At 31.9% G+C, this 14,244-nt stretch overlaps 1 protein-coding gene across 1 annotated transcript in view; it reads left to right on the plus strand.

The window, feature by feature from the left end:
• The first annotated feature begins 268 nt into the window (after window positions 1-268).
• Window positions 269-14,244, plus strand: part of LOC129219952 (protein CBFA2T1-like) — a 169,246-nt gene continuing 155,270 nt past the window's right edge. Inside the window, exon 1 of the mRNA XM_054854268.1 lies at window positions 269-668. Within this exon, the coding sequence (XP_054710243.1) occupies window positions 533-668 (136 nt within the window). The 5' untranslated portion in view covers window positions 269-532. The remainder of the gene's footprint in view (window positions 669-14,244) is intronic.

The raw sequence follows: 14,244 nt of genomic DNA on the forward strand, positions 1-14,244 counted from the left end.
TTGAAAAACAAAGTCATTCACCAGTGTAATTATTATTATTTTTTTTGAATATCGTCTGCTTGTTCGAATTCCTTTCCTTACGCAGTGAAGTGAACTCACGTGATGTATGTGCGCGCTTAATGCTCTTCATGTTCGTGTGGTGGATTTTGATATATCACTAATATAGTGGTGGATTTTGATATATCACTAATAGAATGTAGTCTGGTGTTGTTTATACTTGGGATTTTGTCACCTGAAATTTGATGTGGTTTAAGTTACCCTATTAACAGAATTGACTAGTGCTCAATTACAATTCCTGATGGTTTTCTCTTTGTGCTAAATAATTTCGGACGTCACCTGAAAAATATTTACGAGTGCTCATTCATATAGTTAGTGACAATTTCATGGATTAGTAATCTTCGATGAAAAGGAAAACCCAAAACGTTTTCATGAAGGATTACTTTGATAATGCAAAGTTCTTTAGATCATGATATTACTAAGAGAAAGAAGATGAAAAAGAAATGAAACTTTGAACCCGGTGTGGTCTCCCCCCATGATAACAACTGGAATAATATTTTCAATCGGTACCGGAAAAAATTTGTGCAATATGAACAGTTTAATGACTTCTGGACCAAACAGGTCGTTCTTCACGCATCAAATGATCAGTCCAACACTGTCCATCTATGCAGGTAAGCTAATCCATCTATTATTTGTGTTTATGTTGCAATATTGTTTCACATTCTAACAGTTGGAGTAAAACTGTAATTAAATGTGTTCACTTAATTTTTAATTTAAGTGTTAATCAACTAATGTATACTCCATTTTAAAAGTCAACATATATTAAATAACAAAATAATACTGTTAATTACGTTCGCTTTAATTTTTTAAGTCAAGCTATTTCGTCCCCCGCATATGTTAACGAATTTTTAAAGTTGATGTATGACTTCTGCTTACTATTTTTTTATCATTTTTCACACTAACCAAAAAAATGGATTGCAGTAGATAAAGCAAAAAAAGTTTGAAATAACACTTCAAGTAGATATGTATTTCATTGATTAAATTAAACAGAGAAAAAAATATTGAAATAAGTGCCCTCGTTGACAAATTCCCGATGCTTCAAATGTGTTTCAATTCCGAACAAAATGCGACCTATTTTATTAATTGCATGTTATGACATAAATGGCATATTTTCTCTTAAACTCATTATGTAGTTTTTAATTGAATCTATCTTTTTTTTGTACAACGAAGAAGGGTTAATGCAGTCACACTTAAACGATTAAAATTCAGTTGAAATAATCTTTAAAAGCATTTGTTTCAAATGTTCATTAGGATGTAGTAATAATTATACTATTGATTTCTATAATTTTAATGAAAAATTAAAATGATATTTATTACTGTATTTGTGTCTCAGACCAATGTATCACTTGTTTGCACTAAGATTTTGTAGTTTTAGGATGACGGGTGAAAACGCAAAGCTAAAAAAATAATTAAATAGAAATCCGGAAAACAATGTTTAGAAGTAATATAACACTGGAGAACAATTATTTGAAACACAATTTCTCTTTGCAGTTAATGATTGTTGAAAATTTCAATAATTGCTGATTGCTTACCTTAAAATGTTTATTTTTTTCCATCCAATATTTTATAAACTGATCACTGTGTAACTTAAAAACTTGATGTGTGACCAAGATTAAGACTATTTTTGAGCTCGGAAGGGCCATAAGGTATTCAAAAACAAATTACAGATCTTATTAGACTACCAAATCGCTGTTCTCCTGTGTGATTCATTTCTTTCTTGTAAAAAGAAGACAATTATTGCGGAGAAAATAATATATCGAAGGGAAAACAAGCTAGTGTTTGCACTTATCCTGCAGAATGCAGAATAGAGAAATATATCTTTACTTAATAAAAAAAAGTAAAAATAATTAAATGGGCACAAATTTGAGTGAAACTGTCTCGTTGCTTTTGTCGGACATCTGTGAATCCATAGGCACATTTATTTGCATTAACCCCAATAAACTAAATCATTTATACCTTTACTGAATATAAAAAATATATGTTTAATATTATTGGCTAGAAATCAATTTAAATTTCTCCCATAAACGCCAATAAGGGCATATGATAATGTTAAAAGTGGACTGAAGAGATACAAAGGACATTAGTGTGTGAGTACTGGCCTGATTTTGAAATAATAAATATAATAATAATAAAAATAAAACATTGTTAATAAAGCAACTTAAAGTTAGTCGAATCAAAAATGGAATATTCGAGTTGCATATTCTCGCAAAGAACAGAAAAAAAGGGGAGGGGAGAGGGAGAGTTGGGACATAAGATGATTCTATTACTTAGAAAAACGTGTCAAAGGAATCAACAGAAAAATCAGCACATTTTGTCCTCTTCGAAAGTCTACTTTCAAACTATAATGTATTTCTTTCATTTCATTTCCTTTACTTATCAGTTGAACAATATTTTTGTTGTGCATTGATTTTAGTCAGTTCTCTTTCTGTCGTTTTATTCTATATATTTTATTTCATTCATTTACTTTTTTTTGGTTTTAAATTTGGTTTTGCGGGGGAAAAAAGAGAGAGAGAATGAAAAATGAATCTTAAATGAAGATTCAGAGCCCTTTCTTTCTTTTTACATATGGACTGATTTCCAGTGTTCTTTGTTGAATCATATTTTTACATAAATTTTAAAGCCAGTCAATAATTAATAACCACTCAATATTGCTGGATCTTAAACTAAATTAAATGTTCTTACTCCCCAATATTTCCAAAATCAGATTTAGTGCAGCATAGAAATATGTAACATGTTCAATTTTCCATTTTAAAGCGATGGAGGGGGAAAAAAAGACTTGTGAGGAAAACTTTATTAAAACGAAAATTCGGATCGTTTTCTTCCACCAAGACTTGGTTACTTCCGTTCGCTTCGCATCCGGGCGTAATTTGGAGTATTGTACTCTGAAGAATATCCACGAACCGGGATTTAACAAAGCTGCTCAATACCCTTCATCGGATGTTCCATTATTGCAATTCGCGCTTAGCGTTCGCATCGTTGCGATTATCAAGTAACATCGGGGTTCAATCTGTTGCTTGCATTTGTGCAGACGACTGTCCTTGCAGCAAGGTCGCATATCAGGAAGTAAAAAAGAGGAAAGTTTTTGTTGTTTAAAATAAAAATTTTGTTCGTTTTATTTTTTTGTAATTTTCGTTGTAAGCAAACGAAATTTTAATAGAAATATTTCTTTCTTTCGTTCTTTCTTTTTTATTAGAAAATTCCAAATTTCACCACCTTTTCAATCAAATGTTCTGTCCACATTCATTTTTTTGTTAAAATATGTGTGTGTTTCGAATTCTTTACAAACTTCAGCGACGCGGTCACGTGGTCAATACTATCAATGTGAGATTGAATTGTGTTAAAAAAAAAGAAAGGAAGAAAAGAAAGAAAGTTTGTGTGCGAGACAGAAGGGGACATGGAAAAAGAAAAAAAAATAGATGGAAATAAAAAATAGGAACGATCCGAATACGTTCGAGTCGTTTGTTTGAAGAACGATGTTTAAAAACATGGTAATTGTATTTTTGAGGGGGTTCTAGTAAAAATTAGCTTGCATTTTCAAAAATACTTTCATAAAGTTGTACAGAAATTGTAATTTTTGCAAAATTTGTAAGAAATTTTTTTTTTCAACTTTAAAAAGAAAAAGAAATTAAAAAGAAAATGTGTCTCTTATAAGAATCAAAGCACCACTAAAAGTTACATATTTACTCTCGCCTATTGCATATTGCATGTACCAAATATTTTGAGGATACATTGAAAATGAATACTTTTTGAACTCAAAGCCCTTTTTTGAAAAAAAAAAAAAAAATCACACAAATTTACTACATCGATACCATGAGAACACATCCATAACCAAAAAATTGACTGTTCTGAATAATATTTTAATATAGCATTCCGTAGCTGGAAATATGGAAACAAAATCTACGAAGTTTCATAAAAATTGGAAGAGAATATTTTGCGTTGTTTTCGAACAGTGCAAATTTGACATAAAAACGCAATTTAAATTGAAAGTTTTAGATTTTTACGTATACTATGTACATGCAAAGGCTACATATATCTGCTTCCAACGAATGAAAACTGACCAGTTTTGTAAAGATGAGGAAGTGATAAATTCAAAAAAAAAAAAAGAAAATTTTGAATTTTGTCAAAATTAGCACTTGTTGGGACGTGCAACTAACAACATGTAGGGATACTTTAATTTTAATGATTAAAGCAAGTCAAATTAAATTAACAAGCAAATTAATAATAAGCGAAGATTTATGTACAAAAACCTTTTAGCTGAATGTTTATCCATTTCAAAGAAATGTACTAAACTTTATAAACATGCATAACAAGTCTGAATTTTTTTTTTTCTAAAGCCTGCACAAAATCAAGGAAAAAGTCATAAGTACTAAAACTTGTGCAAAACTATACATTTTTGAAAAAAAATATTGTCTCACGAAGTTTTTAACTTTTTATTTTTTGCTCTCCGAAACTAGTTAAAACAGACAGGTAGTTTGTTTGAAAAAGTTCACTGAAAATATGAGAAAATAAAACAGAGAAGATTGGCTCACTTTTCGTTATTGACCTATAGGCAAAAAGTCTCCCCAGTTTTTATCGCCAAGTACACGCAAAACTGCCTGATAAGCTTTTACATTTTACTGAAAGGTTTACAGTGTCAATGTTTTTACTAGAATGTGTTATTGAAAAACTGATTTTTCAAGAATATTTTATTTTTTACAAAAAAGCTGATAATTTTGAGTTTTGCCAAAACGTTAAAATTTTAATTTTTATCAATAGACAATAGGTTATTTCTCCGTTGAGTTTTAAATAGCCCATATTTTACTTTATAATGTAATGCCTTTCGGGAATCTTAGAACATGAAAAGAATTTAAGAAAAATGTCTAGTTCTTAATTCAAACGCATTGTTACCTAAATTATTTACATAATCCGAAAACAATATTTCAACCTCATTAAAGGGAAAAAAAGTCTTCGTTGCTTAGTTGTGAGATTTCTGACAACACCAGCACCTTTTTTTTTTTTTTTTTATTGATTTTAAATTTAGTGATTTTGTAGATTAACAAAATATTTTTTGCACTTAAATTTTATTGTCTTAGTTTATTAATAGGTTTATAGTTTATTTTCTCTCTTCATTTTCAATCCTAATTCTTCATATGGTAAAATGAATACCATTTAATTAAAAGTACATGAAAAAAAAAATGTATTCCCTATTACAACTTCTTTAACTCTGTCTCAACATTGCCTCATTCACTCTCTCCATGTGTCATGCTCAGACTTGATATGAATATTTAAACTGATTATGGTATGGAATTAAAATATGGGTATAACGTTGTAACGTTCATGTACGTTACATGACTTTTTTTTCAAAGCGTGATGAAGTCATGACATTCAAAGTTACTCGAATAGAAAATGAAATGCCACATCCATGACGTAATGACAAGTTAAAAATCGATGAAAGTAACTTTTGAAAAACTAGATCATACATTTTTACATAAAAACAAGGATCCTCAAAAAATTATTTCATTCAGATTTGTTATTTTTACTGATATTTTGCTCATCAAGTTGAAAAACACACCTATAAATAAGTAAATAACATTGACGCACCTGACATGCAAGTGCTTTATGGTTGGAAAGGTTTCGCTTCACTATGAATTGTCTGTCACGTACCTACTTTATTCCAAACTGAAAGACGTGTTCTTGACAACTGAAAAATATGAGTGTACAAATTTCATTTGGGCGAACGTGCCCCCTTTACCGCTGAAGGCTGATCTGAAATTTCTCCAAAAAATACTCTCTTAGTCAAGAGAAAAAAAAAAGGCGCCATGAAAAAATAAAACTATTTAAAAATGAAAAAAAAAAAGGTGGGGGGGGGGGGAATCTCAACTCCTTCAAAAAGAAATCATCAAATTTAAAATTTCCAACCGCAGTAGATATCAACTGTCAGAAAATTACATCTCCTTTTCTTCTTTTTTCCGGCCTTCTTCTTTTTTGTAGTATGTCTGCCTCAAAACCTGCGACCTTCACCCACGTCAATACGGTCTAAAATTTTGCATTAAGGCTTCGATTTCGCAACATTTTCCGGAGAGTTCTCAAATGTTCTTCCTTCCTTTAACACCGTAGAGTGTCTAAAGTTACGTTTTTAGTAATTGAAGGGGAAACTCCTCCTAACCCCTTCCCCTCAACGTTAGTAAAGGCAATCTAAAATTTCGTTTTCGAGTTTCGATTTCAAAAAAAATTTCGGGTGTGTGCCCCGCACCCTTAAGATGGCGTAAATCGCGCTTTTTTGGACTTTAATTTCAAAAAAATTCTGAGAGAAACCTCCATAGTTATTGCCTATTCGCACGTGAATTTCCTAAGACTAGGTTCATATTGCTAATGTAAACCCAGAATTGCAGTGCGCCTTAAGTTACGCAATTCTCCTGAATTACGTACCAATATTCAAGCAAAGACCAACCCCTCCCAGATAAGATGCTGGTAGATTAACTAATGAGAAATATGAAATACTTTTGCGTTGCTAAAAAATAATATGGAATGGCTTGAAATTTATTTTGAAACTAATTTGGCAATTTCAGCGTAACAGATAAACTTCGTAGTTTTGCTTTTAAATAAGTATTATTCTCCATGAGATACTTTAAGCGTAGAGGTAACTTGAATGAAATAATTTATTAAGGAATAAAATAAAATTAATCTATTAAAAGATCATGACCTTTTCCCGGTGGATATGGGATACTTTTAATTTATCATCTTTGAAAATTTTCCATTTGGTAAGTTTTGTGTTTTTGTGGCAACAAATGATGGTTTTTAATTACGAAATGAAACTTCACTTTCTCCTGTAGCATTTGTTTGCGAAAGGTAGAGGTAAACAAAAAAAATGAAATGACATTTTCTTTTCAGGAGAAGGGAAAAAAAAAGAAATACCGAACGATTGGTACGAAAAATAAAACAAAAGGAAAAGCGCTTAAAACTCACTCTAGTAGCTAGCCTACCGCTCTGATCGCTAAATAACGGCGGCGTTTCTGTAGTTATTGAGCGCGCAGTCTGCAGGCCTCTGATTGGCAGAGAGGCTTTCAGAGGTCGGCTTGCCACTGGTTGAGAGACGCTGTCTGTCACAGCTGCCGTCGCTTGCTGCCAGAAATTGAGAGGAGAAGTTTGAAATTTGCTGTTTGCAGAGTTGGCGTGTTTTGGCCAATTTTGGTGAATTTTTTTGGACGACTATTAAGAATTATTTTAAAAAATTATTTTTAGAAGCTAGAGAGTATTCCTAAAAAATAAGGCAATTTCAAATTTATTTGTTCATTTCAGACAAAGATTTGAAAGCATGAACCAGATTAAAAATATAGTTTATTATATAACTATATTTTTAACGTACACCGTTTCAAGAGCATTTCACTATGCAAAACATCATTTATATTCCTCTAAATTGATGAATTCAGCGATTTTTTTCTTTCTCTTTGTACGTGAAGGAGAAATCGCTAATATAATGATAAGGTTAAAAAAACTGACCCAACTCTATGTGGCTCAATCCTGTGTGTATGAAATAGCAGGTCTTCAAAAACCTCGATTTCAATTCTTTTGTCATTTCTGCATTCAAATTTCTTGGGACTTAAAGAATTGGGTGATGTTCTGTAACTAAATTTGTGTCAGGTAAAGAGACTTGCGCTTTGAAAATCACTTTCGAAAACAATCCATAATTCAATATGAAACTGTGATGGTTTCTGATAAACATTTTTTTTTTCTTCAACTCAGCAGTGACAATGTTTAATAAAGGCATACATTGAGTTGTAAACCTGTCATATTTTGCGCAGATACTTCACATGCTTCAAGAAAATTTCATAAATATACGATAACCAAAATCAGACTTTCCATGAAGCACATTATTTTCCGGAATACATATGTCCATTTTGTTCCCACGCAAAGTATTTTTAACTCCTCTACAAGTGAATGGCAAGGATTGAAAACCTGAGACATTCTTTAAAAATTTAGTGAAGCTTATTTTCACGTTTTGTGTTTTAAATATATATATAAAAAAAAATACATCCTGGAAATTAAGAGGGAAATGCAACTAAAATTTTGAGCGTTGCAATTGCATGCATACTTATTTCACTGTCAGCTTCCACTTCATCCTTAGAAAGTTTTTATTAAGGGAATTGGTCACTATTATGGTCTTCATTACTTTCGTGTATTTCAGTAATCCAAAAAGATTTTTACTGCTCGAAAAATACCTTGTGCATGCCTAGCTATATCTCTTTATCCATTGAAATATGGTTATTGATTAGAGAAGTTTTACATTGATCAGTAGTTAACCATAACTACAAAATCTGTAGAAATCACATCAATACTATACTCGATGGCGATGGACAATTTTTTTTATATAATTAATTTAATTTTCATGATCATTTAAAAATTAGGAAGTAAATTTATGGTAAAACTCTACAAAATATTAGGAATCAGGCTCGCTAATGTGTATTATAAAACCTTAGCATAGAATCGGGCTGTTTTTTTTTCTTTTTTACAAATAGAGATAATAGTAAAATCTGTTGAGGTTGTCTGTGGAAAATGTTAAGACTCCTTGAAGAGTATGCTACTTTCCATTCATGAAATAAATTTCGTGTTATTGAGCAAAGGAAAATATTTCGAAGTCATCGATAACGTATGTACAACTTTTATAGAGCTCGCATGAATAACCTACGGAAATGTCTTTCCATAGTTTATTTAAACTTTTATCTTTACTAATAATAAAGCTCAAAGTCTCTCTGTCAGGATGTCTGTAAGATGTCTGGATCTCTGTGACCCGCATAGCGCCTAGACCATTCGACCGATTTTCATGAAATTTGGCACAAAATTAGTTTGTAGTATGGGGTTGTGCACCTCGAAGCGATTTTTTGAAAATTCGATTTTGTTCTTCTATTTCAATTTTAAGAACATTTTCTGGAGCAAAATTATCATAAGATGTACGAGTAAATTACGAAACTATCATGACGTGGAATGGAAAAGCGAATGAACATAGCCAATTGGCGAGAAATTCGTCATCCATCATTTGTAAATATACAGGCGAACCGAATGACCTTTTAGTTTTCAACTACGGGCAAAGCCATGCGGGTACCACTAGTACATAATATTTTTGAAGTAGATTTGTAGTAAAGCTCTGTAAATTATTGGAAATTGATCTTATGAGTCTTGTTTGTGAAATGTTATTCTGCAGTTTTGGTAAAATATCGTTTTATTATTATTGTTATTATTTTCATTTTTAGTTTTAAATCTATAGAGAGCATGGCAATATTTGTACAGGATAACGTTGCTAATTGCAGAATAAAAATAAAAATGATGATAAGAAAAATGATTAAAAAAATCAATTAACTGCTTACACGTGATTCGAAATTAGACAAAACCCCATTTTCAATCAGAAGAAGTGATCTTATAAATGAAAGGATTTTTATTTATGCCTTAGTACAATGGTGTTGTTTTATTTATTTCTGAAAAGCATACTCCTTACGTATAAAGTAAGTTTATTGCAAATAATCTGATAAGTGAAGTATTTTTGAGATTGTTCTAAGTGTAGATAAATGAAATGTTCTACGTTTTATTGAATCCGCGGTTCATACAATTTTCTAAAGTCCGTTGAATGTCTTTATCTTCTAGCTAAAATTTCTCTTAGCAAAGGTTATACTCATGGCCTTAAAAAATAATTAAAGATTTTCGTACTGATTTTCGTAAAGATTATGCGTACGTACTTCATTTTTGTTTTATAGAATTAATTTGTATTGCATTAATAGTGAAGTTTAAAATTCCATTTAACCATTTTATTTTATCTCTCCCTATCTCACTTCTATATGAACATAAATGTTAATTTCTCTCAATTAAATCAAATTGAAAGTGGGCGGGGGGGGGGGGGGGGGGTAATTAAAAAAAAGAAGGATTTTTCCTGAATAGCTTTGTCTGAAAAGTGTGCTTTTACTGTGAAAAAATATTCTTTTGAGGTTATAAATGCAATTTAAATGCAATTCATTTACAAGGTCGGATCAGTATCTTCAAAGATGCATTGATATCTTTATTTATTTATTTATATTTTTTTAACAAATGTTTACTTGTTTAATAAGACGTAAATATATGTTGCGGAGTTAAGAAAGGTTAACTAGGACAACTAATGTAAAATAGATGTATTGAAATCTTTATTTATTTATATATTTCTTTTAACAAATGAGGAAATATTTTACTTTGTTTAATACGTAAATATATTTTGTGTGTAGTTGAGTAACTTGTTTAGGATGACTAATGTAAAATAAACTTAGAATTTGTCACTCACTACCAAAAAATTAAAAAAAATCTTAGTAATGATAACAAATAGCCTTAATTGAGAATACTAATCTTCAGATTTTTACTTTTCACTTTCGCTCTTCTTGTGCTCAGTACCTGGAGAACGAAATGTTAATGGTATACAATAGCCCTATTAGCGCCCTTTCCACGTTGAAAGAGCTTAATTTGATCGTTAATTCATTCAATTAAGGCATAATTCACTTACGGTCATTTTTCTTTCTTGTTGGTTTAAGATTCGCAATTTTATATTAAAAAACATTTAAATTTTGATAGACACATTTACTCCACAAGGAAGGACAAATCCTAAGAAAAATATTTAAAGAACTGGAAGAAAATCAGAAGAATTCAATTCCAGATACTCTTTTTCTTGTAAAGTTTAAGTGTATGTGGGGCGCCCCGATGGAAGATCACCGTTACATCCTAAAAATTTACTATTTGGCAAATTTTGTCTAACAATTCGGTCAAAATATCATCCTTCGGCAAAATTACAATTGCTCAGCGAAATTTGGAGTTCCATTAAGCAAAAGTATCATCATTCGACGAAATTTAGAGTTCCATTTGGCAAAATTATCATCATTCGGCGAAATTCGGAATTGAATCGGCAAATTGAGAGTTTCTGCCCTCCCAAAATTGTAAGTTCTGCTCGCCTATGAGTGCAATGTCGCAGTTATAAACAGAGTAATTTTTATATTGCATACGGAAATGTTTTTTGAAGTTCATAATGTTTCTCTATAAATAGACAAAAAGTTTTTGGAGAATGTGGAGATGCCATTATAAACCGTGGAAAATTTTCTAATAAAACATTCTAATTTTTCATGCAGTCTTGCCAACGTAATACTCTGAATTATACTTTATTTTAGACTGCAGCGCGTACCAGTAGATTCCAGTGTGATTATTTACTTAGTCTATAAATATTGCCTGTATTGTTTGTAAATGCATACAAAATCTATGAATAATGATAATGGAATTTAGAAAACTATGATTACTATTTACGCACAATATTTATTACATCTAAGTAGCATATTTTTTAATGTTCTGAAATTACGAAAATCCCCTTAATTATGTGAGTACTATTCATCTATTACATTAATAAATTTGTTAATAATGTATAAGGCAACTTTGGCGATTGCTTACTCTTATAAAAATTGCTAATATTTAATGTCTGCTCATGATTTTACCTTTTGCTAAAATATTTAGAACACAATAATAAAAGACTCAAAAATTAAAAAAAATCAAAAATGCCTGAAACATTGCTTTCTAATCATTTTTTTTAAATGTGACTCTTTTAATCGAATGAACAAACTACACTGGTTGGAAGAGTCTACAATTTGACAATAGGTGGGGAAACCTAACCTGGCAGCCTCGTAATGCTGTGATTAGGATCAGTGTAGCCTTCACAATGCTGCCAGGTTAGGTTTGCCTCAACCATAATAGTCAAACTGAGTCTTAATTCTGACGATATGATTTATGGTGTATTGCACCAACCTTTTCCTGCTGCTGGCCGCATAGTTTTCCTGAACATAGTTTTCGATTCATAATATTGAATGTAACAAAGGGTCACATGGATCAGTTGCGGAGACCGCATACTGCTTGCGGGTAGTAGGTTGCGACACCGCAAATTTAGTGAACAGGACAGAGTTTCTCAAAGGGGATCCGTGGTGCTACTTTAATACTATTGCTTTGAAGTCATCCTTATCTTATATTTGTTGGAACTATCTTTAGAATACTGAAAAACAGTGGAAATTGCTTTATTTTTAATAGGTTCTCTTTTTTGGATCGGGTTTGTTTTCTAAATAATAGCAACTATAGACTTCTTATACTTTGAATTACAAATGTCAAACTTTTTTTATTCTTTTTTTTTTGCATTGTCAAATTTTATGAAATGATGAAAACATCTAGCATGTCTTTTAAGAATTTCTTTATTTTCATTAATATTGAAATTGTCACCCTGCAGATTACCTGCCAAGAAAACTGAACTAAAAATTACAAATGTACTGCGTTTCGGTCATGATGAAACTTACAGGAAACTGAAACTTCTCTAAATCAATTCAGCGGAAAAAATAAGTTCCCTACGAATAAGTACAGCAATACTCGATCTATCGTTTCTACGTTTATTGCAGGGACGACCAACAGGCAGGCCCGTGCCAAGATTGATCGACGCCGTCGTACAAATTCTTTTGAGCGCCTTTATGCAGTAACATTCGAACAAAATATACCAGGTTACCGAAGTATACCAAAGTTAACACCTGAGGTGAGGTTTTGTAGACAAATGTAATATGGGGAAAAAATACGTTTGACATTTATTTTATCAAAAGAAAAAAAATCTGTAAATTTTTAATTTTGGATCACAGTGTACGTTTTTACTTCATATCTCGAAGTTATTTCAAGTGAGGGCGGCTTTAAGGGAGGGGCGATCAAAATTGACTTTTTTTTCTTGGAAACCTCGTATTGAGCTGCTGTTAAAAAAGAGATGGCCAGTTTCAGGTTATCACAGCATTTTACTCCACAATTAAAAAGAAATAAAATCCTGGAATTTGATTGAAATAATTATTGCTTATTTTAGTCTAATAAGTACTTCAAATAAATAAATAAATAAATAAATGGGAAACGGCTATTATGCAGCTTAAATTTCTAATATTTGATGCATTGTCCGGAAAGCAATTGTCTATTTTTGGACTTCGTATTGATCAATGTTTAGTTTGTTTCCGAAGTAAATGTTTCAAAATGTGGAAAATTGTGAAGGAAGAGGAAGAAAGAAGTAAGAATGTCTAAAAATAGATTTTGCAGGAATTAAGTTAAAATGCGCGTATTTATCTACATTCAGTTAATCGTCGCCGACTACTTTTTTTCTTCTTTTGAAAGTGTGAAAGGCCGTGGATAAGCCGCCCACGGATATTACTGTAACTTTAGTTGGGGCAGACCTAACCTGGTAGCGTTTTGAAAGCTGCGCAAATCCTGATCACAGCATTACGACGCTGACAGTTAGGTTTGTGGAACTGTAGAAGGACTTTACTACGGGTTAAAAAACAACCTAGGTTCCATGTTTCTGAGAAAAAAATCTGGGTTACTTGAGATGGAGCTCGAAAGCCATTAGCTCCAGTGGATCATTTCTATCCCTGAAGCCACCTTCCTAGTTACTAACTGTATCGAATGTAGCTTGACTGTTATAGGACTATAACATCAATGCATCTTACGTTACAGTAGGCATAAGCAATCATGATGGGGTGATAAAAGAAGAACGGGGAATCAAGTAAATTCTCTTGTGTTAAATGAAAAGCAAAAGCAGCAGAAGGAATGCCGTTTGGAATCCTTCTAACATTCAATTAATAACCTTTGGCAACGATATGCGTAGAGTTGCTCATGAGATGAGTCAAGATGCAGACTACAGCATTAAAATGTTGAGGAATTAGTTTCCGGTTCCTAGTACATTCTTGGAGTGTACTCTCGGGTCGGATGGGGAGGGGGGACATTTAAAACAGTACGGCATTGCTCTTTTGAGGGGGGTGGGGGATAGGCCCCCTATAGTTGGGGCCAACCTAACCTGGCCGGATTGTGAAGGCTGAGAAGATCCTAATCAGAGCATTGCAACGCTGCCAGGTTAGATTTTCCATAACTACGGGTTATTATCACGCAAGTAAATGAAGTAATAGGACACTTGTTACTAAATTTACTAGTGTACCAACACTAGATAAATTAAACTGATTAAGGTTTTTTTCGTAGTGGAATTAATCGTGCAGGTCAATATCGGTCTCGAAGGATCTTGATGCTACCCCACATTGTAATTCAATTATTTGTGCACATCCATAGGCAGCTCTGAAAAATTAAAATCGATTTCGCGCGGTTGAGAAAATGAGTAAAACGATTTGTTTTTGGAAAGACTATCGATCATACGCTTAA

This window comes from Uloborus diversus, chromosome 4 (assembly GCF_026930045.1).
Source record: "Uloborus diversus isolate 005 chromosome 4, Udiv.v.3.1, whole genome shotgun sequence".
Taxonomy (NCBI): Eukaryota; Metazoa; Arthropoda; class Arachnida; order Araneae; family Uloboridae; genus Uloborus; species Uloborus diversus.